We start from the raw sequence: 25,182 nt of genomic DNA, 5'->3' as shown, positions 1-25,182 counted from the left end.
AATGGGGGGTGCCGGAGTTGGATCTGATGGCGTCTCGGCAGAATCCCAAGCTTCCAAGGTACGGTTCAAGGTCAAGAGATCCTCAAGTCGCTCTGATAGATGCTCTGGTCTAGCATACCTGTTTCCTCCGTTTGCGCTCCTTCCACAATCTATTGCTAGTATCAAACAGGAGAGAGCATCGGTAATTCTAATAGCACCTGCATGGCCTCGCAGGATCTGGTATGCAGACCTAGTGAAGATTGGAGGTTGCCTCTGAGGAAGGACCTTCTAACTCAGGGTCCATTCCTCTATCCAAATCTCGTTTCTCTGAAGATGACTGCTTGGAGATTGAACGCTTAGTTCTGTCTAAGCGTGGATTTTCTGAGTCGGTCATTGAGACCATGATCCAGGCTCGCAAGCCTGTTACTCGAAAAATTTACCATAAGGTTATGGGTAAATACCTTTATTGGTGTGAATCTAAGGGCTACTCTTGGAGTAGGGTCAGGATTCCTAGAATTTTGTCTTTTCTCCAGAAAGGTCTGGAGAAAGGGTTGTCAGTCAGTTCTCTGAAAGGTCAGATTTCTGCATTATCTATTTTGTTACACAAGCTTCTGGCAGATGTGCCAGATGTTCAATCTTTTTGTCAGGCCCTGTGTTTAAACCTGTTGCTCCTCCTTGGAGTCTTAATCTTGCTCTTAAAGTTTTGCAGCAGGCTCCGTTTGAGCCAATGCATTCCATAGATATTAAGTTGCTATCTTGGAAGGTTTTGTTTCTTATTGCTATCTCGTCTGCTCTGAGAGTTTCGGAACTCTCGGCTTTACAGTGTGATTTGCTTTACCTTTCATGCGGATAAGGCGGTTCTTCGTACTAAATTGGGGTTGCTTCCTAAAGTGGTTTCGGATAGAAATATTAAAATCTGGAAATTGTTGTTCCTTCTCTCTGTTCCAATCCTTCTTCTCATAAATTGAAATAGATTTTCGCCAGTCTTCTGCCCTGTTTGTTTGTTTCTCAGGAAAGCGTAAGAGTCAAAAGGCTATTGCCACTTCTCTTTCCCTCTGGTTGAGAAGTATACTTTGTTTTGCTTATGAGACTGCTGGACAGCAGCCTCCTGAGAGAATTACAGCTCATTCCACTAGGGCTGTCTCTTCTTCTTGGGCTTTCAAAAATGAAGCTTCTGTGAAACAGATTTGAAAGGATGCAACTTGGTCCTCTCTGCATAGTTTTTACAAATTTGATACTTTTGCCTCGGCCTCGGCCTTTTTTGGGAGAAAGGTTCTTCAAGCAGTGGTGTCTTCTGTTTAGGTCTGCCGGTTTTGTTCTCCCTCACTGTTCCATATCTTAGGAAAGAAAACAAAATGTATGCTTACCTGATAAATGTCTTTCTTTCCGGATATGGAGAGTCCACAACCCCACCCTTTAATAAGAAAGTTATTTTTGACTAAACCTCAGGCACCTCTACACCTTTGTGTTATTCCTTTTCCATTTTCCTTCGGTCGAATGACTGGGTAGGGGAGTGACACTTAAAGGGACAGTCAACACCAGAATTTTTGTTTGTTTAAAAAGATAGATAATCCCTTTATTACCCATTCCCCAGTTTTGCATAACCAACACTGTTATATTAATATACTTTTTACCTCTATGATTAACTTGTATCTAAGCATCTTCTGACAGCTCCCTGATCACATGACATTTTATTTATTATCTATTTAGCCAATTAGTGCAGTGTCTGCCACAAGCCACAGGCGTGATCACAATGTTATCTATATGGCTCATATGAACTAGCTCTCCCCTGTTGTGAAAAGCAAATAAAAAAGCATGTGATAAGAATACCAAGAGAACAAAGCAAAATTGGTGATAAAAGTAAATTGGAAAGTTGTTTAAAATAACATGCCCTATTTGAAAAATTAAAGTTTTTTTGGACTTGACTGTCCCTTTAACAGCTTTGCTGTAGTGCTCTTTGCCTCCTCCTGCTGGCCAGGAGTGATATTCCTACTAGTAATTGAATGACGTTGTGGACTCTCCATATCCGGAAAGAAAGAAATTTATCAGGTAAGCATACATGTTATTTTAACAAAACCAGTGAAATGTAAAGTTTCATGAATGAAAGTGCCCCTGTTTTTAACAGTAATTTTTTAAACCGGACACTCATTCGTGAAACTTTACATTCACTTTAAGGATATTATAAGATGTTTAGCACTGCGGAATCTGTGGGTGCTCTACAAATAACTAATAATAATAATAATGTTGTCAAAATAAAGGGGTTATATATGCTATAAAATGATCCTGTAACAATTTTTTTAGGGGAAACTACAAGAACTCTCAGAGAGCGAATAAGGGAATATATCTCCTATATAGATAGAAGAAACTTAGACACCCAATTATATAGTCAGTCACTTTTAGGGAAATTCATAACAACAACCTTAAAGTTTTCAAATACTGGGGAATTATGAAAGTTAGTCCAAACTGGAGAGGGGGTAACTTAGAACAAAAACTGCTCAAATTAGAGGCAGAACTTATCTATAAAATGTATACACTGTACCCTTCAAGATTAAATTCTGAAATAAATGTCTCACCTTTCTTATAAATATGATACAAAATTATTGATATCTGTTATTATGTACTATCCCTAACCCAGATCTCCCACTCTTGTAACTATAAATCGCAAATAATATTTAACTTATGCATGCAGTTTAAGGATAAAAACTTTTTATATATATATATTTTAATATAAATGTTTGTGTTCTATAATAATGGTGCTTAATAAATATGTTTATTGTTATATTTGTCACACAATAAAGATGCTTTCAGGCATATTAATATAGTAATTATTTTATGTTTTTTTCATAAAATGTGAATAGGCACTTTAATCTTCACCACTGAACCTATAAAAGACACGAATATAAAACTCCACCTTTAAATTTCCTTGAAAAAAAAGTAGAAGGGAGGCCTTTATAAGGAGCAAAGTAATTCACAAATGTATGTCTTGATAAAGCCCAGAGTAGGGTGACACGCGTTGACCAGGACCCATACATTACTTTGCCACAGTGGACATTGCCATACCTGTTTGGAAGTACACCCACCCTGAGGAGTTCGTAGTTTGAACGGAGGGAGGTGTATGTGAACACAAGGACCCACTAGAATGATACCTTAAAGTTAACTGCATTCAATGATAATTTTGTTGCTAGCCACTATCGTAAGTGACTACTGCAACTCCTTTTACCAATAGCGCTAATGAACTTTTCAAACTTTTCAAATTGACAGCTTTGACCGTGATGCTAATGGCAGTCACGTGATCCTATTCAAGTTCAGGAAACCAGCTGGCTGCACCATCCCTCTGGAAGCGGGGAGATCCGCTGAGGGAAAACAAAGTGTGCTATCTACATCACGAAGGTATAGAATTTAACCATCTTCCTCCCTCTAGCCATCCCTCTGGACACGGTGAGATCCGCCGAGGGGACAACGAGCTTGTGAATTAAAAAACAAAGGTAAAAACAACTAACCACCTTTCTTCTCCCAGCCTAGGTTCATTGCTAACCTATTTAAATCATAACGGTTCTTATACCATCTTTTGAATTTCACATATTGCGTGGACACACACCCATCGGTTACAAGCCGATGTGTACAGACTTTTAGAAATTATTAACCTACTATTAACAAATTGTGGCAAAAGCTTCCTATTTGACTCACTAAGCGTGGACTTTTTCATCTTGTTTTAAATTTACTGTTTATTAGAAATTAATCTACATAGTGTTTGGATATCCACTGTCTTTGTATGCCTGTTCATTTCTTTTAAAGGGAGACGTCCCTTATTTTACTATAGTATGTGTAATGATTGATATAGATACTTAAAATAAATAATATTATCAATTTTTATATTTTTATTGTTGTAATACTTGTCTTTTGATCCCTTCTAGATTAGTGCTGCTACTTATCACTTTATTTATACATTTTACTTTGGTTTATCTTGGATGGGATATTCTTAGTAGCAGCAGGATCTGTAATATTCTTGGGTGTTTTTTTTCCTTTATTTTTTCCATTTAACCTACTTAATACGTCTCTCAATATATCCCAAGCTTCAGTACAAACAATAAGTCTATCATAAGGGTAAAACTCCTGCATTTCTTATCTGACCCTTACCAGTAGCCACACTGTAGATGGAGACAGGATCTGAATGATACCCAACAGCCAATAACTGTTTATTTGGAGAAATTGCAATAGATAGTGCAGGGGAGCGCATGCACCCTGCAGATACTTGGCTGCGTAGCCTTCCAAGACCGCCAGACCAAACCTGCACCTGTGGGGACACAGAAGTGACAGAAATCACACACCAACTCTAGATCCTCTGACAAATCTTGAAATAGTCTTAGCAAGCTCTTCTTCCGCCAAAACACCTGTTATCTATATTCTGTTATCTGGGAATGCACATACCTTGCCATCCTCTCCTGCAGTTAACAGGAGTTCTCCATTTTGCAGAAAGTTGGTTGTTAGAGTGGAACCGCTGTGAGCTCTAAAGCGAGAAACCTGAACTTTTTCCTCCCATGCCCACAATGAAACCCATCCATCAAGACTTCCTGATACTATTACATTGCCCTCTGGGACAAAAGACAATGTTCTCACTGAGGAGCTACCACAGAGAACCTAGAAAGACACATAACAGAAAAAAGTAAAAGAGCTCGTCAATGAAAGGAACATGATGTGCATGTTGTACAGGTGTAGGTCCAGGCGACAATAGAGGGATGTATCATAACAAGTGTAAATGGCATGGTGTGTGGTACACAAGTGAAGGTTACAGTTTTCTCACAGCACTTCTCTTCCAGTTGTCCATTCTGACCACAGTTATGTTCCCATCCCAACATCCAACAGCAATCACATGATTTCTTGGATGAAAAGCAGCACAGTTAATAGGGCTTCGGAAAGCATTTGAACCCAAGAGAGAAACACGGCTGGTGTCCCAGAGCTGAAATAAAGAGACAAGCAATGATACAAAAAAATAATGTCCTGGAGAAACGTATGTGAGTACAATAAACAATGGAAGTTATTACAGTTGGTAGTAGAATTTAAAGAGAGAATTTACCTTCAGCTGCGAATCTAGAGAACAGGTGACAAGCTGTTTGCGATCATTGCTAACATAGCATCCAGTGATCTGCCGCTGGTGAGCCACAACATGGTGTAGTCTACGGAAAACAATAAAATATGCATACAAGTACTAATATTTGCACAGTAATATAGCATTTGTGAAAAAGGAAAAGCAAACAGAAGATCAGTGGCTCGGTATAAGCAAAGGTATTAAACAATTTATAGACAGAAAACTGTACTCACTGATAACCCATACTGCAGAGTCAGGTGCAGTAGTGATTTAGTGTACAGAATTTAAGAATGTCAGATGTTTTATTAGTAAAGATAAATATACATATATAGCATATGCCCATGTATTTACCAATTCTAGTACCAAAAACTTGGCAGCAATATTGTTCGATGTCACTGTCTGTGACTAACCGAACACACCCTTTTGCCAATATTTCATGGCAACCTAGTCTCTAGATAACAACACAGGTATCGCTTAGAGTAATATATTCTTAGATCATCATAAACACAAGCTAAATGTGTTCACAAGCAAACTGTCGGCTAGATTTAGAGTTTTGCGGCCAAAGGGGTGCGTTAGCTACGCGTGTTTTTTTCCCCCCGCACCATTTAAATAACGCTGGTATTGAGAGTTCTCTGAAGGGCTGCGTTAGGCTCCAAAAAGGGAGCGTACAGGCATATTTACCGCCACTTCAACTCTCAATACCAGCGTTGCTTACGGTAGCGGCTAGCTTGAAAAACGTGCTCAAACGTGCAAGCTCAATCTGATTGGCTGATTGGATCAGCCAATCCGATTGAACTTGAATCTGATTGGCTGATTCAATCAGCCAATCAGATTTTTCCTACCTTAATTCCGATTGGCTGATAGAATCCTATCAGCCAATCGGAATTCGAGGGACGCCATCTTGGATGATGTCATTTAAAGGAACCTTCATTCGGTGTTAAGACGGCGGAAGAAGAGGATGGATCCGCGCCGGCTGCTTCAAGATGGACCCGCTCCGCTCCGGATGGAAGAAGATAGAAGATGCCGCCTGGATGAAAACTCTGGACGCTCTGGAGGACCTCTTCTGGCCGGATAGGATGAAGACTTCGGACCCTCTTCTGGACGGATTGGATGGTACCCGGCTGGGTGAAGACAAGGTAGGAAGATCTTCAGGGGCTTAGTGTTAGGTTTTTTAAGGGGGGTTTGGGTGGGTTAGATTAGGGGTATGTGGGTGGTGGGTTGTAATGTTGGGGGGGGTATTGTATGTTTTTTTTACAGGCAAAAGAGCTGATTTCTTTGGGGCATGCCCCGCAAAAAGCCCTTTTAAGGGCTGGTAAGGTAATAGAGCTGTTAACTTTTTATTTTAGAATAGGGTAGGGCATTTTTTTATTTTGGGGGGCTTTGTTATTTTTGTAGGGGGCTTAGAGTAGGTGTAATTAGTTAAAAAAATCCTAAAATAGCTACAATGTAATTATTATTTATATTGTAGCTATATTAGGGTTTATTTTACAAGTAAGTATTTAGCTTTAAATAGGATTCATTTTTTTATTTAAATTCTTTTTTATTGAAAGGAGACTGTGCATAAATTACATCGTAGACATGTCATATATTGCACTGACAAGTAGAAATTACATTTCCTTAGTAAATATACAGACTCTGATATTTTTCATAGAACAAATATAACAGGGTATAACTAAAAAGATAACAGTAATTTACAACATATAAGTCCAATCTCAGCATATAGTTTAAATTACTTGTAGTTTTGTAAATTGTCATCTAGATATTAACCCACTAAGTTTTGTTTTTGTTTTTTTATTTACCTTTACATCCCTTGTTCAACTAAAGTAAGTGAGGAATTTCTAATGTATTCACCCCAGATTGCTTGCAGCATTGTATAGCTCTCAGTGTAGCCTTTCTTATAAGCAGAGTATTCCTCCAGCTCCAAATGTTCAGTGACCTTGTCCCTCCACATCACCAGTGATGGGATCTCCCTTGATTTCCAATTTTTTGCTATTAGCATTTTGACACTGTTGGTAAATATTCAAAACAGGGGGAGAAGTTGTTTGGAAGGTAGTTGGAAATACCTATTTAATAGCCAGATCAAAGGGTCTGGTGGGATAGCTATTTTTAAAATATGTTCTACTTCGTGTATTATCTCATACCAATAGTGATTTAGGCGAGAGCACCACCACCACATGTGTCCCATTCCGCTCCCCACATGCCCGCATCTCCAACATTTATTGCTAACTTTAGGATATAGACGGTGAAGTCTTCTGGGGGTTAAATACCAGCAGTGCAGAATTTTAAAGTTAGTTTCTAAGATGGAAGCTGAGGTAGAGGATTTTTTGGTGTTTATAAATATGTTGGATGCAGTTTGCGGGAGAATAATTGTGCCAAGTTCTCTTTCCCACATCTCGACCGAGTGTGGTAAATTGCCTGGGTGGGGTTGAGTAAGGATTTTATAGATGATGGAGAGGGAGTGTTTAATCAGGGAGCTTGTAAGGAATAAGTTCTCAATATTAGTAGGGGGCCGAGTCATGTTATTTTTATGTTTATGTGTGCATATGTAGTTATGCAGTCTTCTATAGGAGAACCAATTTTTCGCCCAGTCGATTAACTGATCTTGCGTGCATAGTTTTTCATTAATGGTTACATGGTGGATATAGATGTCTCGGGTCATTGAGTCTGTGGTGTCCAAATTAATTAAGGGTAAGATAGAGAATTCAGTATTGTGAAGGAGAGAAGTTAAGGGGCTCGGGTTAGAAGACAGGTATGGGTAGTGTACAGAGGAATGATTCCATTGAGATACAGTTTCCTTTGTGATTGGGTTAGTTATTGATCTAGCTTTTTCTCTGAAGTCAGGTCTCTAGCAAAGGTTAGTCAGTGGTAGGTCAGAATCCAAATATTGTTCAAGTCTCACCCATCTCCTTTGTGTTTCACCTACCCTCCAGTCTAGAATCCTCTGCAGAAAAATAGAGCTTCTATATGCCTCTAGGTTGGGAATCCCCAGGCCACCGTGAGATTGCGGTAGGAGCATAGTGCCCCTATTGATTTTTGGTGGTTTCTTTTGCCATACATAAGTGCTAAATAAATTTTGTATCTGAATAGGGATAGCTTAAAAATTTCCTGACCTATCGTGATTCCTGTTATTTCTGAGTTGTTTCTAATTTTGGTAGCTAATGTTTCTATAAATAGTGCGAAGAGTAGGGGAGAAAGTGGGCAACCTTGACGCGTTCCACTCTTTATCTCTATAGGGTTCGATAATGTACCATTAACTAAGATACGGGCTCTGGGCGATGTATACAGTGCAAATATGCGTTTTTTTATAATGGGGCTGAGGCCAAATGCTTCCATAGATGCCTTCAGGAAGGACCAATTTACGCGGTCGAAGGCCTTTTCCGCGTCTGTTGATATTAATGCTGAGGGGATATTTGAATTTGTTATGTGCCAAATTAGGTGTATATTTCGAACCGTGTTGTCCCTTGCTTCACGGCCAGGTATGAAGCCCACCTGGTCGTTGTGTATAAGGTTGGGGAGATAATGATTTAACCGGTTCGCTATTATTTTCGCGAAGATCTTAATGTCCGTATTAATGAGCGAAATCGGGCAGTAGTTAGTTATTTGGTCGGGTGATTTGTTGGGTTTAAGTATTACTGAAATGTGCGTCTGGAGTGAGGGCGGGGAAAATCCTGCATTTTGATCTATGCTTTGGTAATATCTTTTTTTTTTTTTTTTTTTTTTAAATAATTTTTATTGAGGTATTCAGAGCATACACAAACAAAGTCAGTTATTAATCGTGGCAACACGCCTATAGACATACAGCAGAACTCATAAATACAATACATAGGCATGTCTTAGAAACCTTAAACAACAGTAGATTCTCAACAGGAGAATATGCACAAAACCACGTACAGTACCCCATTTTATGTATAAACATGTTAGCTTGGACAAGTCAAAAATATCTTAATACATGTGAATTCTGAGACCTGGATTTTGTAGAGAGATTTTGAACAAGAACATGTAGGTCCTTATAAGTCCACGTCCTTTTTGACAAATAATTTGCCCTCTAAGATAGCATAGTCCACATTTGGACCTCACGTTGCCCAAGTACACAGTGTGAGGGATTAAATAAAATGTTCTTTATTCTGACCTCCGGACTACAGAAAGGCCTCTCCTGGGCCTTAGACATCTGCTTACAAGGCATAGGAGGTTATATATATTGACAAAGATTTAGGTCCGTCTTTGACCTATAATTATCTGCTATCACAGCAACAGTTAAAACTAATTTAGTCTCGGTGGTGGAGGGGGGGGAACCTAGCAGGGCAATAGTTCGATGTTACGATAGACATCACCCCTTCTGGATTACTATAATCTGGTCAGCTTTGCCAACTCCTTTGTCCAATTATATAGGGGAGGGCCCCTCCCATCTTATGCCACAATAAAATAAATAAAGGGACATTTTATACTAAACTACACATGAGAGCCAACTAAATGGCCCATTTTAAGTCAGCCCCTTTAATAAACGAGAAATAAGGAAAGTCCCTTACCCTACCACCAGCTATCCCGGCCGCAGACAGCAGGAGAGCAGCTTTGTAGCATACTAGAGAGTGTCATATAGGTAGAAGCAAAGCACTATTAATTTACCCTCTAACCTCCATCTATAACACACGGGATGTAGTGCTGAGCAAGAAGTGCATATTTAAACAGACGCTTTGTCTATTTGTCGAATAGTGGCAGTTCCAAGGAAAACATAGCTAATAAAATGTACAAGCATAATTTCTAGAGTAGCATATTATTGCAAGATAACAAAGTCTACCCATATCCCGCACAGCTCCCCCAGCACTACAGCGATAAATAAAGTAATTAGGCTGTAAGTGGTTGTGCCTTGGTAAGAAAATTGCGAAGCACCAGAAAGATAAACAGCAGAAAAATAAGGTTAGGTGTTCTAACAAGGAGCCAGTAATTACTAAATAAATAAAGAATAACAAAAACAGGCAAATAAGCAATCTACTTCCATAATTCCCATAGCAAGTGTCTCAGGCTGATAGGCCGTCATTAGATTATGTGTTGTTAGCGCATAATAGTAGGGCACTTCATCAAAAACACGTTTACCCTACTCCAGATCTATGGGGACAGTGCCTCTGTAAATCAAATAAAGGGACAGGTATCTTCCATACCCAGTAGTCTACATTGTGTAGGTTAAGCAACCCTGAAGTATCCATCTGCTGGTTCCATAAGTTTAGATAATCACCACTGCCAGATCCTCACGGGCAAGGGAAGCACCCAACCCAGGGGCATCCGGCAAATGCAGAGATGGGACCAGCTTGAAGTGTCTCTGACCTTGCTCTGGAGCCATGCGGAATTGCTCCTGTTCCATTCTGATCGGGTATGTCTAACTGGCCAGTCCGTCCCTCGGGCAGGTTCAGGCACTCCGGATCTATGTATTTCTCTAATAGTGGAGAAACCGAGGCCCCCGTGGTATGGGACCGCTCCACAATCTCTGAGTTATGTCGTGACAGCTCCACAGTGGCAGCTTCCTCATATAGGCAATCCTCAGGAGCAGCCTTCTTGTTTCTTTTATTCACAGACTCCATAAGAGCTTGGAGCCGATCGCATCTGGCAGCCATCTTTAGCTCCTGCTCCCTTAAGAGATTCTGCACGGCAATGCAAATCTCCATTTTAAAAAAAAAAACAAAAATACTGCTGACGACAAGTCTCTAATGTTACCGCTTATGAGGGAGCCAAGCACGCTGTTTACTACTTCCCAAACTAAGCCCTTTAGCAGACTAGATAACGTAGCTCCGCTTCACCTCAGCACTCATTATCATAGCTTATGTAGAGCGCCATGTGGGTCCGAGGATGGCCACTCTCTCTCTGCATGCGGGGGTAAACAGTGTGTAGGGAAACAAAGGTTTTCTGTTAGCCTCCTATTACCAGCGAACCCTGTTGCCTTGCTTCTTGTTTTGATAGCCACAATTAGTTAAAATCTTGACTCCTTCGGGGCGGAGCTAGCCATCAAGGGAGTAAGACGTGTCCTGAAAGAGCTCCTGCATTTATACACTTTAAAACAGCCTTTATTCATGTATTTTCTCATAAAAAGACCTGGAAACTAAGATCTTGAAAGACTAACGCCACTTGCTGAGCTTAAAGACAGCCAGAAGCGCAGAAAACTACAGGAGATTCAGCTCTTTGATCTGATACCCTCGCGTTATTATACATTATTGCCAGGAGAGCTTCGTGACAACATGGCTCATAAACACCAGTAGTCTCGTTAAGGAGCAGCTCTACTATTATGCTATACAGTATTGTTTAGTATAAATACCCATAACGCTACTTATTTTGGATCTGCTACGCCATCGTGGAACTAAGCTACGCCCAAAATGGAGGAGATCATACTATTCCTTCAGCAGCTAGGAGATAAGCTCGACACCCAATTCCTCTTGCTACGGGGAGAACTTACTTCTAACCGGAATCCGGCGCTAGAGGAGAGCGGACCCAGCATATGGAGTTCACAGTATATAAATAGCCTCAGCCGCATGACTTCAGTTAGTCCTCCCTCATTTACACTGCAGGAACTTGAACTTGGCCGTGATCTGGATCGCCCGTACACGGGTGCTCACTACTCTGCCTCTTTTGACAGCGATGTCCAGTCACCGCAGCATACGCTTACCTCAGAAGAGAGACCCGCTCCACGCTCCGGCTGTGGTGAGTGTCCTGAGAAGCTGGGGGATGCATCTCATCTTGTGACTTGTAGCATTGGTGGAGACACTCTTGACGGGTTCTTGGCTATCGGAGCTAAACCGCTGGAAACTAGACAGAGCTTGCTGGTATACACTGCCTGGGAAAATGACTGTCACATAGTGAAGGGGAGCTCTGACAACAGTAGACATTCGAGAACTGTGGAGATCCTATTGTACAATGGGACCTTACTAACCTCTTCCTTCTTCCCATATAATTACCCCTTGAAGGGCTCGATCCGAGTACAGAGAGAGGGCATAGGCTAAATTTGGATCTACAGTATGCTGCCTCTACATCCCGGCTCGACTCAGGATGATATGGTGAACTTTGGCAAACACAAGATTACAAATTGAACTCTGCTATATTTTGTTAGTTACTGGTGTGGGAGCTCGACCAGCAGACGATACTTTTGAGTAATATGGGGGACTTTGAACATTACCGCAGCTGTGGCTAGAGTTATGAGATCCTGGGGATTATCTTCTGTGGGTGGCTGCTGCTTATATAACACGGCCTTGAGAATTGTGTTGTTTTTATTGCTTTAAATGTGGGGTTATGTGGCTGTTCAGTGGGTTACTATAGACATACTCCAGCTAGCCATGTACAGTATAGAAAGATCATTATAGTGTGTTTCAATACTGATCCCTTGAAGTTCTTAGGCAGTATGCAGATGTAATATTACATCTTAGTGCTGTATATTGGCTGATTAGCAGTCGTATGCCTCATTAGCTTTATAATAATGTAGGCTCAGGAATACCCTGTAAGTATCCATCCACATTCTAGCAGAGATTTGAATTGTTGCTACTTATTAACCCCGGGATGTGCACGATTCCTTTAGCTTGTACTCTCTAAATCCCACGGAACGGATTTTAGTGTCTAATATAAGGGTCTTACTTGTTTCTACTAGACACAGAGCTGTAGATATAGGTTACTACCTTAAGAGACCTATCATTGTTGGGTTCTATGTCTCCCCACTCTCACTAGAGATATACTGCTTAGTGCTACACTAATGTTGGTTTACAGCTACACCAATTTCTCCCATTATACACACAGCTTATTATTTAATAATATCCCTATAGCTGGGCAGCATGACCCTTGTTAAAGTTCACTTGATGTATATTACTTTAGCTATATGTAACTCTGTAAAATATTTTAATTTTTTTTTGTCTAGCATGTTTCACCAAATTATATATAAATATTATAGAGATATCTAATAGCTTATTTAAACTACGCCATTGCAGAATAGCCTCTTTTTTTACCTCTGCTATTATTTTGAGGTGAGCAGCAAACCTATGCCTTAGTGGAATGTTTTTAATCCCATAACTCTAGTCAATACCGTAACTTCTTTTCATGTTAAGGCTGAAAGCCACAAGAAAAGAAACTTATGTTTAAGAGGATGCCAAGTTTTCTCTCTTCCCTCCACTATATAGATTCCCACTGACTCCTACAGCTCATCTGCTCCCTAGTTTACACAGCATGAACTAGTTGTTCCCCTCCACAAAACTCTTTACTATAGATACTTAGACCTTTTATGATGATAACATTATCTGATGTCTTGGCCTCTGATTTATCTATAACATAAGACCTATATGTTTTAGTTCTGTTTTGGGATACTCTAATGGTGTCACAAGAGCCATTACTATTTCTGCTGTTTTATTACTATGTTTATACCTACGTTTTCATTACTGTTGCATTCTGTGAAAGCCTCTACAATACTAGCTTCCTATACACCCCTCCCTGTACACCATAGAGCGACTTATATACTACTGATAGGTAGTTGGCTGACACAAATATTTGATGCATATATTTAAACTATTAACATACAGTTCGATTAGCTGGGACATCTTAAGGGGAGTTATTTCTATTGCCAGCAACTTACTGGTTTATGAATGATTAACAGCAACTGGGTAACAAGTCCCAAACCTGTTCTATGTTGTGTTAATAGTTATTGTTGTTTATTTATATTATTTGTTACTAACTATCATTTTCTGTGGCTGTATGAATATCATCCCTAATTTATTTATGCGCTTGCCCATATTTCTAGCACATAATAGTTGTTTTCGTTGAGCCTCTCTCCTCCCTTTCCCGCTGGTAATTAATGCCTGCGGGTCATATCCCTTCTCCTTTTTCCCACATCGCCTATAGGTGGCACTCCCCTAGGAGAGGGGCTCACCCAGAGGTTCCCCAGATCCCCCAGACCCTGGCTATTCAGGATATAGCCTTCTTAGACACCTCCCAATTCTATCTGACCCCTCTCCTCCCTTTCCCGCTGGCGATTAGTACCTGCGGGTCATATCCCTTCTCCTTTTACCTGCACCGCCTATAGATAGCACCTTCCCTGGAGAGGGGGTCATGTAGTGGCCCTTAACTAACTTTTTGTGTCTATAGAAATGCCCCCCCCCTGTTAGTATCCTCTTTGGCAATTTCCCTTACATCCACATGCCCTAGTTTTCATATGTTAGAGATGTTATCCAGGAGTATACTCAAAAGCCCTGAGATCCCATTCCATTCCATTTCACATCGCCCTGTAGTTTATATTTTTTAAGACAAATTATCTAGCTCCGCCCCCCCTCCCCTTCCCTTCTCCCCTCTTCCCCCCATTATGAGCGGCTCTTGCCCGCTGCATCCCTCATCCCCCTATATATGCAGGCCTACGGGAGGCCTGATAAATGCCAGCTCCCTTCCTCTCACTATTTTCAGCGTATAGAATATCCCTTATTTGAGAGTAGGGACCACTAGTTACCTGTATTATAAAACTGAGACTTCATTTCTATATGCCCCAGTCACACATGTTTTGATTTCACTGTGCGCATTCTGTATTTAAGGTCATAAAGTCGGTGCTATAACTTACGTCAAATGTTATCTCTCTGTTTTCAACCTAGATATCTTCCATATCATTGACTCTAAATATTGAAACTCTATTGTCTAGATAATTTCTTAACAAATCCTATATTAGCACACCAATGTCTTAATTCTTATGTACCTTTCATATGTGATCTGTATCAGTTATTTTTCTTTTTGTATTTGTCTTGTGCTGGGACACACTCCCTTTTCTGTTATTTCTATCCATTGTCTCAATAAAAAATTATTTAAAAAAAAAAAAAAAAAATCTTGACTCCTTCATTATTTTAAACATATTTTTATCTTTTCTTTCTGCAGAGCTCTGTTTGTGTGCGACTGCTCTAGTCGTCAGGTAACCCCGCCCCCCTTTGGTAATATCTTAATAGGAAAGGGGATAAAATTTCTTTGAATTGCGAGTAATAGGAGTTTCCAAAACCATCCGGTCCTGGAGCCTTGCCTGTGGGGAGAGATGAGATTGCCTCAAGAATCTCCTCCTCTGAGAATGGTGTGTCTAGTTCATCCCTTTGATCTGTGGTTAGTTTGGGAAGATTTAAGTTAGAGATATAGTCTGCTATTTCTTTGGGGTTGGGGTCAGTAGTGGCACTTCTTATATTATATAGTTTGTCATAATAATCTTTAAATGCATGTGTTATGTCAGCAGTGGTGGATTTTAAGACCCCTGTGTCTTCGTGTACCTTCATTATATATTGTCTATTCGTCTTTCGTTTAAGCTGCAGAGCCAGCATTCTCCCCTGTTTATTGGACCCCTCATAATACACTTTTCTAAGAAACACTGCTCTTTTTTTAGCTGCCTAAAAAGGCAGAGCTGACTTCTTTTATGTGTAATACTTTCAAGTAGTGAAGTGTCAGTTGGGTAAAGTTTATGTATATCTTGTAGTTTCGCTATGTCTTCTAAAAGGGAGTTGAGATAATTATTCTGTTGCTTACGTTTAGCGGCTTTTAGGGCAATGAGTTCTCCTCTGATTACACATTTGTGTGCGTTCCAAATATTATGTATATCCATGTCTGGGGTGTCGTTCAGTTGGAAATAGTCAAGTAGCGATTTTTGGACCTGGATGAATATCAGGGGATCTCTGATGAGAGAATCGTCAAATCTCCAATTGGCGTTAGAAGGTATCGAGGTAGGCCATTTAAGCTGGCAACTAATCTTGGAATGATCTGACCAGGTAATAGGATGGATGTCAGTGGAAGTAATGTATGATAAGCTGGTGATATCTAAGAAGAAATAGTCAATTCTTGTGTATAAATGGTGTGGGTGTGAGTAGAAAGTGTAGTCTTTTTTTCAGGATGTTGAAGTCGCCAAGTGTCATGTAGTGCCAACTGTGATAGGGATTGTTTTACTTGTTTTAACGTTTTACTAGGCACCGAGGACAAACCTGTAGAGCAGTCTAGGACCGGGTCAAACGCGAGGTTGAAATCGCCTCCCAGGATTATGCTACCTTTAGATACTTCTAGAATTGTTTTGTTAAGTTGGAGGAAATAGGGGGCAGGGTCAACATCGGGGGTGTATATATTTACCAGTGTTATGGGTTTGTGGTATAGGAATCCCACCAGGATGATATATCTTCCCTCTTTGTCCTTATGTGTTGAGGATTCGCGAAAGGGCAGTTTTTTATTTATCAAAATCCCCACTCCGTTATGTTTAGTGGTATGGGATGATAGGTAAACCTCACCAAATTTTTGGAGTCCTACCTTGGGCTCAAACCCCCTTTTAAAGTGTGTCTCCTGTAGAAATAGGATATCTGCTTTTATTCTCTTATAGTCCCTTTTATAAGGGCTAAGACCTTTTGCATTGTGGGATATAAAATTTATAGTTGTCAGTGTGTTATCCATTCTGTTGTGTAGGAAGGGGATATAGCAACAATCAGATTAGCGTGAAAATATACAAAGTCTGAGATTGGACCAAAGTAATTAATAGAACATGTAACATTGAACAGTTTAAACGAAATTAAATACTTTAACAAAAAATAAAAAAACTTGTTAAACAATTGTTAAGACATTCTTCAATACACCTAACTATAAAGGGGGAGAATTGTCACTTAGCATATTCTCAAGTTAGCTATATTTTATTTAAATCCAGAAGGAGACAGAGGTTTTGCGATTTATTAGATCTTACGACCCAACAATCGGTTATTAAATCAAATCAGTGGTTTAAGTAGTCAAACAATTATCTTATTTAACTATCTTACCAGCGGAGCTATGCAGTGGTATTAAAATGAGATGGAGTATGTTTCTATCTATATGTTAGGTGTTTGGACATTTGGAGGATAAGCATTCTCAGAGTTAAAATGTCAGAGTGGGCGTAATTTAGGCCCTCAAAGGACCCAATATTAACCAGCATGTTTTTTAGTCAGTGGGACCCAAATGAGCCTGTTAGATATGTTTATTTGAGCCTAACTGGGGGGAGGCTGGTATATTTATTAGTTTCATATTTAGGGTGTTGTTTCACATGAGTAAACCAAAGATACTATCTCTAACATGGAGTTAGTCACAACATTAACAGTAACATGTTATATTATTACATATACGGCTAACTTAGCTATCAACATATTTTCTATAGTATACACTGTATAACTCTATATATCACTTTTACCATACTGCATTCTGACTTTCTTCCATCTGCAGACAGTCTTCTTTTGTTGAAGCAATCAGGAAAGTTGATGGTAACTCAGGAATATTGACAATAAATATAACTTTGGGCCAAAATTCCTAGATAGACCCGTTACCAGGACAGGTATAAACTAAGAGTTAAAGAGTTGCTTATTGAACGGTAGCCAAGTTTGTTAACTTTTCATAATGGCGATGAACCTTCTTCGGGCTGTTGAGAATTAGTCTTCCTCCTCTTTGGTTGGACTCTTTTCCATGGAGGGCGTTGCTCTCTTGGTTGCGAGGGACCAGGTTCCATAGGTTGGGAGGGAGTGCTGATGACTGTTTCAGTTGGCGGTTTGAATTTTATGTTAAGAGATCTGGAAAGATGGTCGAGATCATTGTAATCTTTATATATTATCTGGGACCCTTCGTGAATTATTATCAAACTAAAGGGATAATTTTTTTTATATGGTGCTCCTGGAGTGTGCTTGTTATAAAATTATTAGAGTGCCGGCGATGTGGGGGGACCTCGGTTTAGGGGTACATAGGTAGTTTATGGGTGTTAGTGTACTTTAGAGCACAGTATTTAAGAGCTTTATAAACCGGCGTTAGCCCAGAAAGCTCTTAACTCCTGACGTTTTTCTGCGGCTGGAGTCTTGTCGGTAGAATGTGTACCGCTCACTTCAGCCAAGACTCCGGCGTTAGGAAGATTCCATTGAAAAGATAGGATACGCAATTGGCGTAAGGGGATCTGCAGTATGGAAAAGTTGCGGCTGGAAAGTGAGCGTTAGACCCTTTCCTGGCTGACTCCAAATACCAGCGGGCGGTAAAAAGCAGCGTTAGGACCCCTTAACGCTGGTTTTTACGGCTAACGCAGAACTCTAAATCTAGGCGTGTGTGTAAATGATCTTCACTACAGATGTTTTTGTTCTCAAGTAAAGCACAAAAGTGAATTGCTTTGTAAGTTAAGTCATTTCCGTCTGATCTCTGTCACATTACTGTTAAAATAAATATATATAACATATCTGCCTTGTCTTATGCCCTGCAGCTGAAGATTAAGAAACTCCATTTCTAATTTTCATTTTATATCACACAGAATTCAACTTTTAATCCATTACAAACACAGATGATGGGTTACAAAATGTACTTACACTTTGAACAAAAATATTTTTTTTAATTTTCAAATGTCTGCATTCCCTATATTAAATCATATAGGGAATGCAGACATTAAATATGCTTTAGGGTCTACTGTAAATTAATCAAGTACTTAAAACTTTAATGCAAAATCAGTATAACATCAAAACCAACAAAAGTAAGACCAAAAAACGTACAAAACCATTATAACTATCATTTTGATCTTGTATTGAAAACTATGGGGCCGATTTATCAAGGGCCAAAAGGCTCCTGATGCCGAAACGGCAGTTAAGAAGCAGCTAACTTTCTTGAAAGATATGTACAGTGGTGTTTGCTATAGCTTCGTGTAATATTACTCATATGGATTTATTTTTGTAAATTTCAGTTACTCAAACGAAACACTGTTTACTTAAAGAAAATAGGATTTGCAGCAACTCAAAATCCAAACTAAAGTGCAAATCTGTAAATTTAAAAGCATTATGGATACTGTACAATCATAAAATATGTCTCATCTTTTCAATTCAGCAACAGATTCTAAAGCACAATACAATAAAGACAAACATACGCCTAGATTTAGAGTTTTGCGGCCAAAGGGGTGCGTTAGCTGCGCGTGCTTTTTTCTGGCCGCACCTTTTAAATATCGCTGGTATTTAGAGTTCACAGAATGGCTGGGTTTTCAGTGCGTTAGGCTCCAAAAAGGGAGCGTAGAGCATAATTTAACGCCACTGCAACTCTCGATACCAGCGGTGCTTACGGACGCGGCCAGCTTCAAAAACGTGCTTGTGCACGATTCCCCCATAGAAAACAATGGGGCTGTTTGAGCTGAAAAAAAACCTAACACCTGCAAAAAAGCCGCGTTCAGCTCCTAACGCAGCCCCATTGTTTCCTATGGGGAAACACTTCCTACGTCTGCACCTAACACTCTTACATGTACCCCAAGTCTAAACACCCCTAACCTTACACTTATTAACCCCTAATCTGCCGCCCCCGCTATCGCTGACCCCTGCATATTATTTTTAACCCCTAATCTGCCGCTCCGTACACCCCCGCCACCTACGTTATCCCTATGTACCCCTAATCTGCTGCCCTAACATCGCCGACCCCTATATTATATTTATTAACCCCTAATCTGCCGCCCCCAACGTCGCCTCCACCTAACTACACTTATTAACCCCTAATCTGCCGACCGGACCTGAGCGCTACTATAATAAATGTATTAACCCCTAATCCGCCTCACTCCCGCCTCAATAACCCTATAATAAATAGTATTAACCCCTAATCTGCCCTCCCTAACATTGCCGACACCTAACTTCAAGTATTAACCCCTAATCTGCCGACAGGAGCTCACCGCTACTCTAATAAATTTATTAACCCCTAAAGCTAAGTCTAACTTTAACCCTAACACCCCCCTAAATTAAATATCATTTAAATCTAACAAAATAAATTAACTCTTATTAAATAAATTATTTCTATTTAAAGATAAATACTTACCTGTAAAATAAACCCTAATATAGCTACAATATAACGAATAATTATATTGTAGCTATTTTAGGATTAATATTTATTTTACAGGCAACTTTGTAATTATATTAACCAGGTACAATAGCTATTAAATAGTTAATAACTATTTAATAGTTACCTAGTTAAAATAATTACAAAATTACATGTAAAATAAATCCTAACCTAAGTTACAATTAAAACTAACACTACACTATCAATAAATTAATTAAATAAAATACCTACAATTATCTACAATTAAACCTAACACTACACTATCAATAAATTAATTAAATACAATTCCTACAAATAAATACAATTAAACAAACTAACTAAAGTACAAAAAATAAAAAAGAACTAAGTTACAAAAAATAAAAAAAATATTTACAAACATTAGAAAAAAATTACAACAATTTTAAACTAATTACACCTACTCTAAGCCCCCAAATAAAATAACAAAAACCCCCAAAATAAAAAAATGCCCTACCCTATTCTAAATTACAAAAGTTCAAAGCTCTTTTACCTTACCAGCCCTTAAAAGGGCCTTTTGTGGGGCATGCCCCAAAGAATACAGCTTTTGCCTGTAAAAAAAAACCATACAATACCCCCCCCCAACATTACAACCCACCACCCACATACCCCTAATCTAACCCAAACCCCCCTTAAATAAACCTAACACTAAGCCCCTGAAGATCTCCCTACCTTGTCTTCACCATGCCAGGTTCACCGATCGGTCCAGAAGAGGGTCCGAAGTCTTGATCCAAGCCCAAGCGGGGGGCCGAAGAGTGACATCCATCCTCGGGCTAAAGTCTTGATCCAAGCGGGCGCTGAAGAAGTCCATCATCAGGATGAAGTCGGAAGTCCATCATCGGGATGAAGTCTTCTATCAAGCCGCATCTTCAATCTTCTTTCTTCCGGAGCGGAGCGGAGCCATCTTCTTCCCAGCCAACGCGGATCCAACCTCTTCAAGCGACGCCTACTAGCCGAATGACGGTTCCTTTAAATGACGTCATCCAAGATGGCGTCCCTCGAATTCCGATTGGCTGATAGGATTCTATCAGCCAATCGGAATTAAGGTAGGAAAATTCTGATTGGCTGATGGAATCAGCCAATCAGAATCAAGTTCAATCCGATTGGCTGATCCAATCAGCCAATCAGATTGAACTTGCATTCTATTGGCTGTTCCGATCAGCCAATAGAATGCGGTAATTTTGTAATTATTTTAACTATTTTAGCTATTAAATAGTTCTTAACTATTTAATAGCTATTGTACCTGGTTAAAATAAATACAAAGTTGCCTGTAAAATAAATATTAATCCTAAAATAGCTACAATATAATTATTATTTATATTGTAGCTATATTAGGGTTTATTTTACAGGTAAGTATTTAGCTTTAAATAGGAATAAGTTATTTAACTTAGGGGGGGTGTTAGGGTTAGCTTTAGGGGTTAAAAAATTTATTAGAGTAGCGGTGAGCTCCGATCGGCAGATTAGGGGTTAATACTTGAAGTTAGGTGTCGGCGATGTTAGGGAGGGAAGATTAGGGGTTAATACTATTTATTATAGGGTTATTGAGGCGGGAGTGAGGCGGATTAGGGGTTAATAACTTTATTATAATAGCGGCGCGGTCCGGTCGGCAGATTAGGGGTTAATAAGTGTAGGTAGGTAGCGGCGACGTTGGGGGCGGCATATTAGGGGTTAATAAATATAATATAGGGGTCAGCGGTGTTAGGGGCAGCAGATTAGGGGTTCATAGGGATAACGTAGGTGGCAGCGGCGTGCGGTCGGCAGATTAGGGGTTAAAAAATGTAATAGAGTGGCGGCGATGTGGGGGGACCTCGGTTTAGGGGTGCATAGGTAGTTTATGGGTGTTAGTGTACTTTAGAGCACAGTAGTTAAGAGCTTTATGAACCGGCGTTAGCCCAGAAAGCTCTTAACTACTGACTTTTTTCTGTGGCTGGAGTTTTGTCGTTAGATTTCTAAAGCTCACTTCAGCCACGACTCTAAATACCGGCGTTAGAAAGATCCCATTGAAAAGATAGGATACGCAATTGAGGGGATCTGCGGTATGGATAAGTCGCGGCTGGAAAGTGAGCGTTAGACCCTTTCCTGACTGACTCTAAATACCGGCGGTAGCCCAAAACCAGCGTTAGAAGCCTCTAATGCTGGTTTTCACGGCTACCGCCCAACTCTAAATCTAGCCGATAATAAAGGCCCTGTTTTCTTTAGAGCCTACAATCTAAAAGGTAGTTATCAAGAATTTGAGTTCTCAGCTTGTAATACTAGTCTTAGATGTGTTTTGAACTTTATTATGTCTCAAATTTGCAATTTTTTGGCTTTATCTAACAACACTCTTGTCGAAAACCCTATCTGCATATTTAGTCAGTGTAAAATAGCCTAATGTTCTGGTTATATTATAAATGTATGTTCATTACCGGCAGCCATCAGGGATGTTCCAGATTTCCACAGTTCCATCATAAGAAGCAATGCAAAGCAAATCATCAGTGATAAAAGTGCAGGCAGAGACCCCATCACAGCCACTGTACAGTGTTCTCACTTCCTGTGTAAAGCAAAAACAGAATTTATGCTTACCTGATAAATTACTTTCTCCAACGGTGTGTCCGGTCCACGGCGTCATCCATTACTTGTGGGATATTCTCCTCCCCCACAGGGAAAGGCAAGGAGAGCACACAGCAAGAGCTGTCCATATAGTCCCTCCCAGGCTCCGCCCCCCCCCCAGTCATTCGACCGACGGTTAGGAGAAAAAAAGGAGAAACTATAGGGTGCCGTGGTGACTGTAGTGTATAGAGAGAGAAATTTTTCAAACCTGATTAAAAAAACAGGGCGGGCCGTGGACCGGACACACCGTTGGAGAAAGTAATTTATCAGGTAAGCATAAATTCTGTTTTCTCCAACATTGGTGTGTCCGGTCCACGGCGTCATCCATTACTTGTGGGAACCAATACCAAAGCTTTAGGACACGGATGAAGGGAGGGAGCAAATCAGGTTACCTAAACAGAAGGCACCACGGCTTGCAAAACCTTTCTCCCAAAAATAGCCTCCGAAGAAGCAAAAAGTATCAAATTTGTAGAATTTGGCAAAAGTGTGCAGAGAAGACCAAGTTGCTGCCTCACATATCTGATCAACAGAAGCCTCGTTCTTGAAGGCCTATGTGGAAGCCACAGCCCTAGTAGAATGAGCTGTGATTCGTTCAGGAGGCTGCCGTCCGGCAGTCTCATAAGCCAATCGGATAATGCTTTTCAGCCAGAAAGAAAGAGGTAGCAGTAGCTTTTTGTCCTCTCCTCTTACCAGAATAAACGACAAACAAAAAAGAAGTTTTGTCTGAAATCCTTTGTTGCTTCTAAATAGAACTTTAAAGCACGGACTACATCTAAATGGTGTAACAAATGTTCCTTCTTTGAAACTGGATTCGGAAACAAAGAAGGGACAACTATTTCCTGGTTAATATTCTTGTTGGAAACAACTTTTGGAAGAAAACCAGGCTTGGTACGCAAAACAACCTTATCTGAATGGAACACCAGATAGGGTGGATCACACTGCAAAGCAGATAGTTCAGAAACTCTTCTAGCAGAAGAAATAGCAACCAAAAACAGAACTTTCCAAGATAGTAACTTGATATCTATGGAATGTAAGGGTTCAAATGGAACCCCTTGAAGAACTGAAAAAACTAAATTTAGACTCCAGGGAGGAGTCAAAGGTCTGTAAACAGGTTTGATTCTGACCAAAGCCTGTACAAAAGCTTGTACATCTGGCACAGCTGCCAGTCGTCTGTGTAACAAGACAGATAAAGCAGATCTCTGTCCTTTTAGAGAACTCGCTGACAATCCCTTATCCAAACCTTCTTGTTAGAAAGGAGAGGATCCTGGGAATATTAATCCATGAGAATCCCTTGGATTTACACCAACAGATATATCCTTTCCAAGGTAAATCCTTCTAGTCACAGGTTTTCTGGCTTGGACCAGAGTATCTATCACTGAATCTGAAAACCCGCGCTTGGATAAAATCAAGGGTTCAATTTCCAAGCAGTCAGCTGGAGAGAAACTAGATTTGGATGTTCGAATGGACCTTGCACTAGAAGATCCTGTCTCAAAGGTAGCTTCCATGGTGGAGCCGATGACATATTCACCAGGTCTGCATACCAAGTCCTGCGTGGCCACGCAGGAGCTATCAGAATCACTGAGGCCTTCTCCTGTTTGATCCTGGCTACAAGCCTGGGAAGGAGAGGGAACGGTGGAAATGCATAAGCTAGGTTGAACGACCAAGGCGTCACTAATGCATCCACTAGAGTCGCCTTGGGATCCCTGGATCTGGACCCGTAGCAAGGAACCATGAAGTTCTGACGAGACGCCATCAGATCCATGTCTGGAATGTCCCATAATTGAGTCAACTGGGCAAAAACCTCCGGGTGGAGTTCCCACTCCCCCGGATGGAAAGTCTGACGACTCAGATAATCCGCCTCCCAGTTGTCTACTCCTGGGATGTGAATTGCAGATAGATGGCAGGAGTGATCCTCCGCCCATTTGATGATCTTGGATACCTCTCTCATCGCCAAGGAACTCTTTGTTCCTCCCTGATGGTTGATGTAAGCTACAGTCGTCATGTTGTCTGACTGGAATCTTATGAATCCGGCCTTCGCTAGTTGAGGCCAAGCCCGGAGAGCATTGAATATCGCTCTCAGTTCCAGGATGTTTATCGGGAGAAGAGACTCTTCCCGAGACCATAGACCCTGAGGTTTCAGGGAATCCCAGACCGCGCCCCAGCCTAATAGACTGGCGTCAGTCGTGACAATGACCCACTCTGGTCTGCGGAAACTCATTCCCTGAGACAGGTGATCCTGTGACAACCACCAACGGAGTGAGTCTCTGGTCATCTGGTCTACTTGAATCTTTGGAGACAAGTCTGTATAGTCCCCATTCCACTGCTTGAGCATGCACAGTTGTAATGGTCTTAGATGAATTTGAGCAAAAGGAACTATGTCCATTGCTGCAACCATCAACCCTACTACTACTATGCACTGAGCTATGGAAGGCTGCAGAATAGAGTGAAGAACTTGACAAGCTTTAGAAGCTTTGACTTTCTGACTTTTGTCAGGAAGATCTTCATTTTTAAAGAATCTATTATCGTTCCCAAGAAGGGAACTCTTGTCGACGGAGACAAGGAACTCTTTTCTACGTTCACCTTCCACCCGTGAGATATGAGAAAGGCTAGAACAATGTCTGTATGAGCCTTTGCTTTGGAAAGAGACGACGTTTGGATTAGAATGTCGTCCAGATAAGGTGCCACTGCAATACCCCTTGGTC

The 25,182-nt window shown here is 40.4% G+C and overlaps 1 protein-coding gene across 1 annotated transcript in view; it reads right to left on the bottom strand.

The window, feature by feature from the left end:
- LOC128649140 (telomerase protein component 1) overlaps positions 1–25,182 on the bottom strand; it is a 207,021-nt gene that overhangs the window by 43,788 nt on the left and 138,051 nt on the right. The window contains exons 39-43 of the mRNA XM_053702232.1: positions 22,297–22,421; positions 5,054–5,153; positions 4,781–4,936; positions 4,408–4,617; positions 4,117–4,273 (exon numbers count right to left, since the gene is read on the bottom strand). Coding sequence (XP_053558207.1) covers positions 4,117–4,273; positions 4,408–4,617; positions 4,781–4,936; positions 5,054–5,153; positions 22,297–22,421 — 748 coding nt within the window. The remainder of the gene's footprint in view (positions 1–4,116; positions 4,274–4,407; positions 4,618–4,780; positions 4,937–5,053; positions 5,154–22,296; positions 22,422–25,182) is intronic.

This window comes from Bombina bombina, chromosome 2, assembly GCF_027579735.1.
Source record: "Bombina bombina isolate aBomBom1 chromosome 2, aBomBom1.pri, whole genome shotgun sequence".
NCBI classification, from domain to species: Eukaryota; Metazoa; Chordata; class Amphibia; order Anura; family Bombinatoridae; genus Bombina; species Bombina bombina.
The sequence above is the reverse complement of the archived record's forward strand: the minus strand, read 5'-3'. Positions and strand labels throughout refer to the sequence as shown.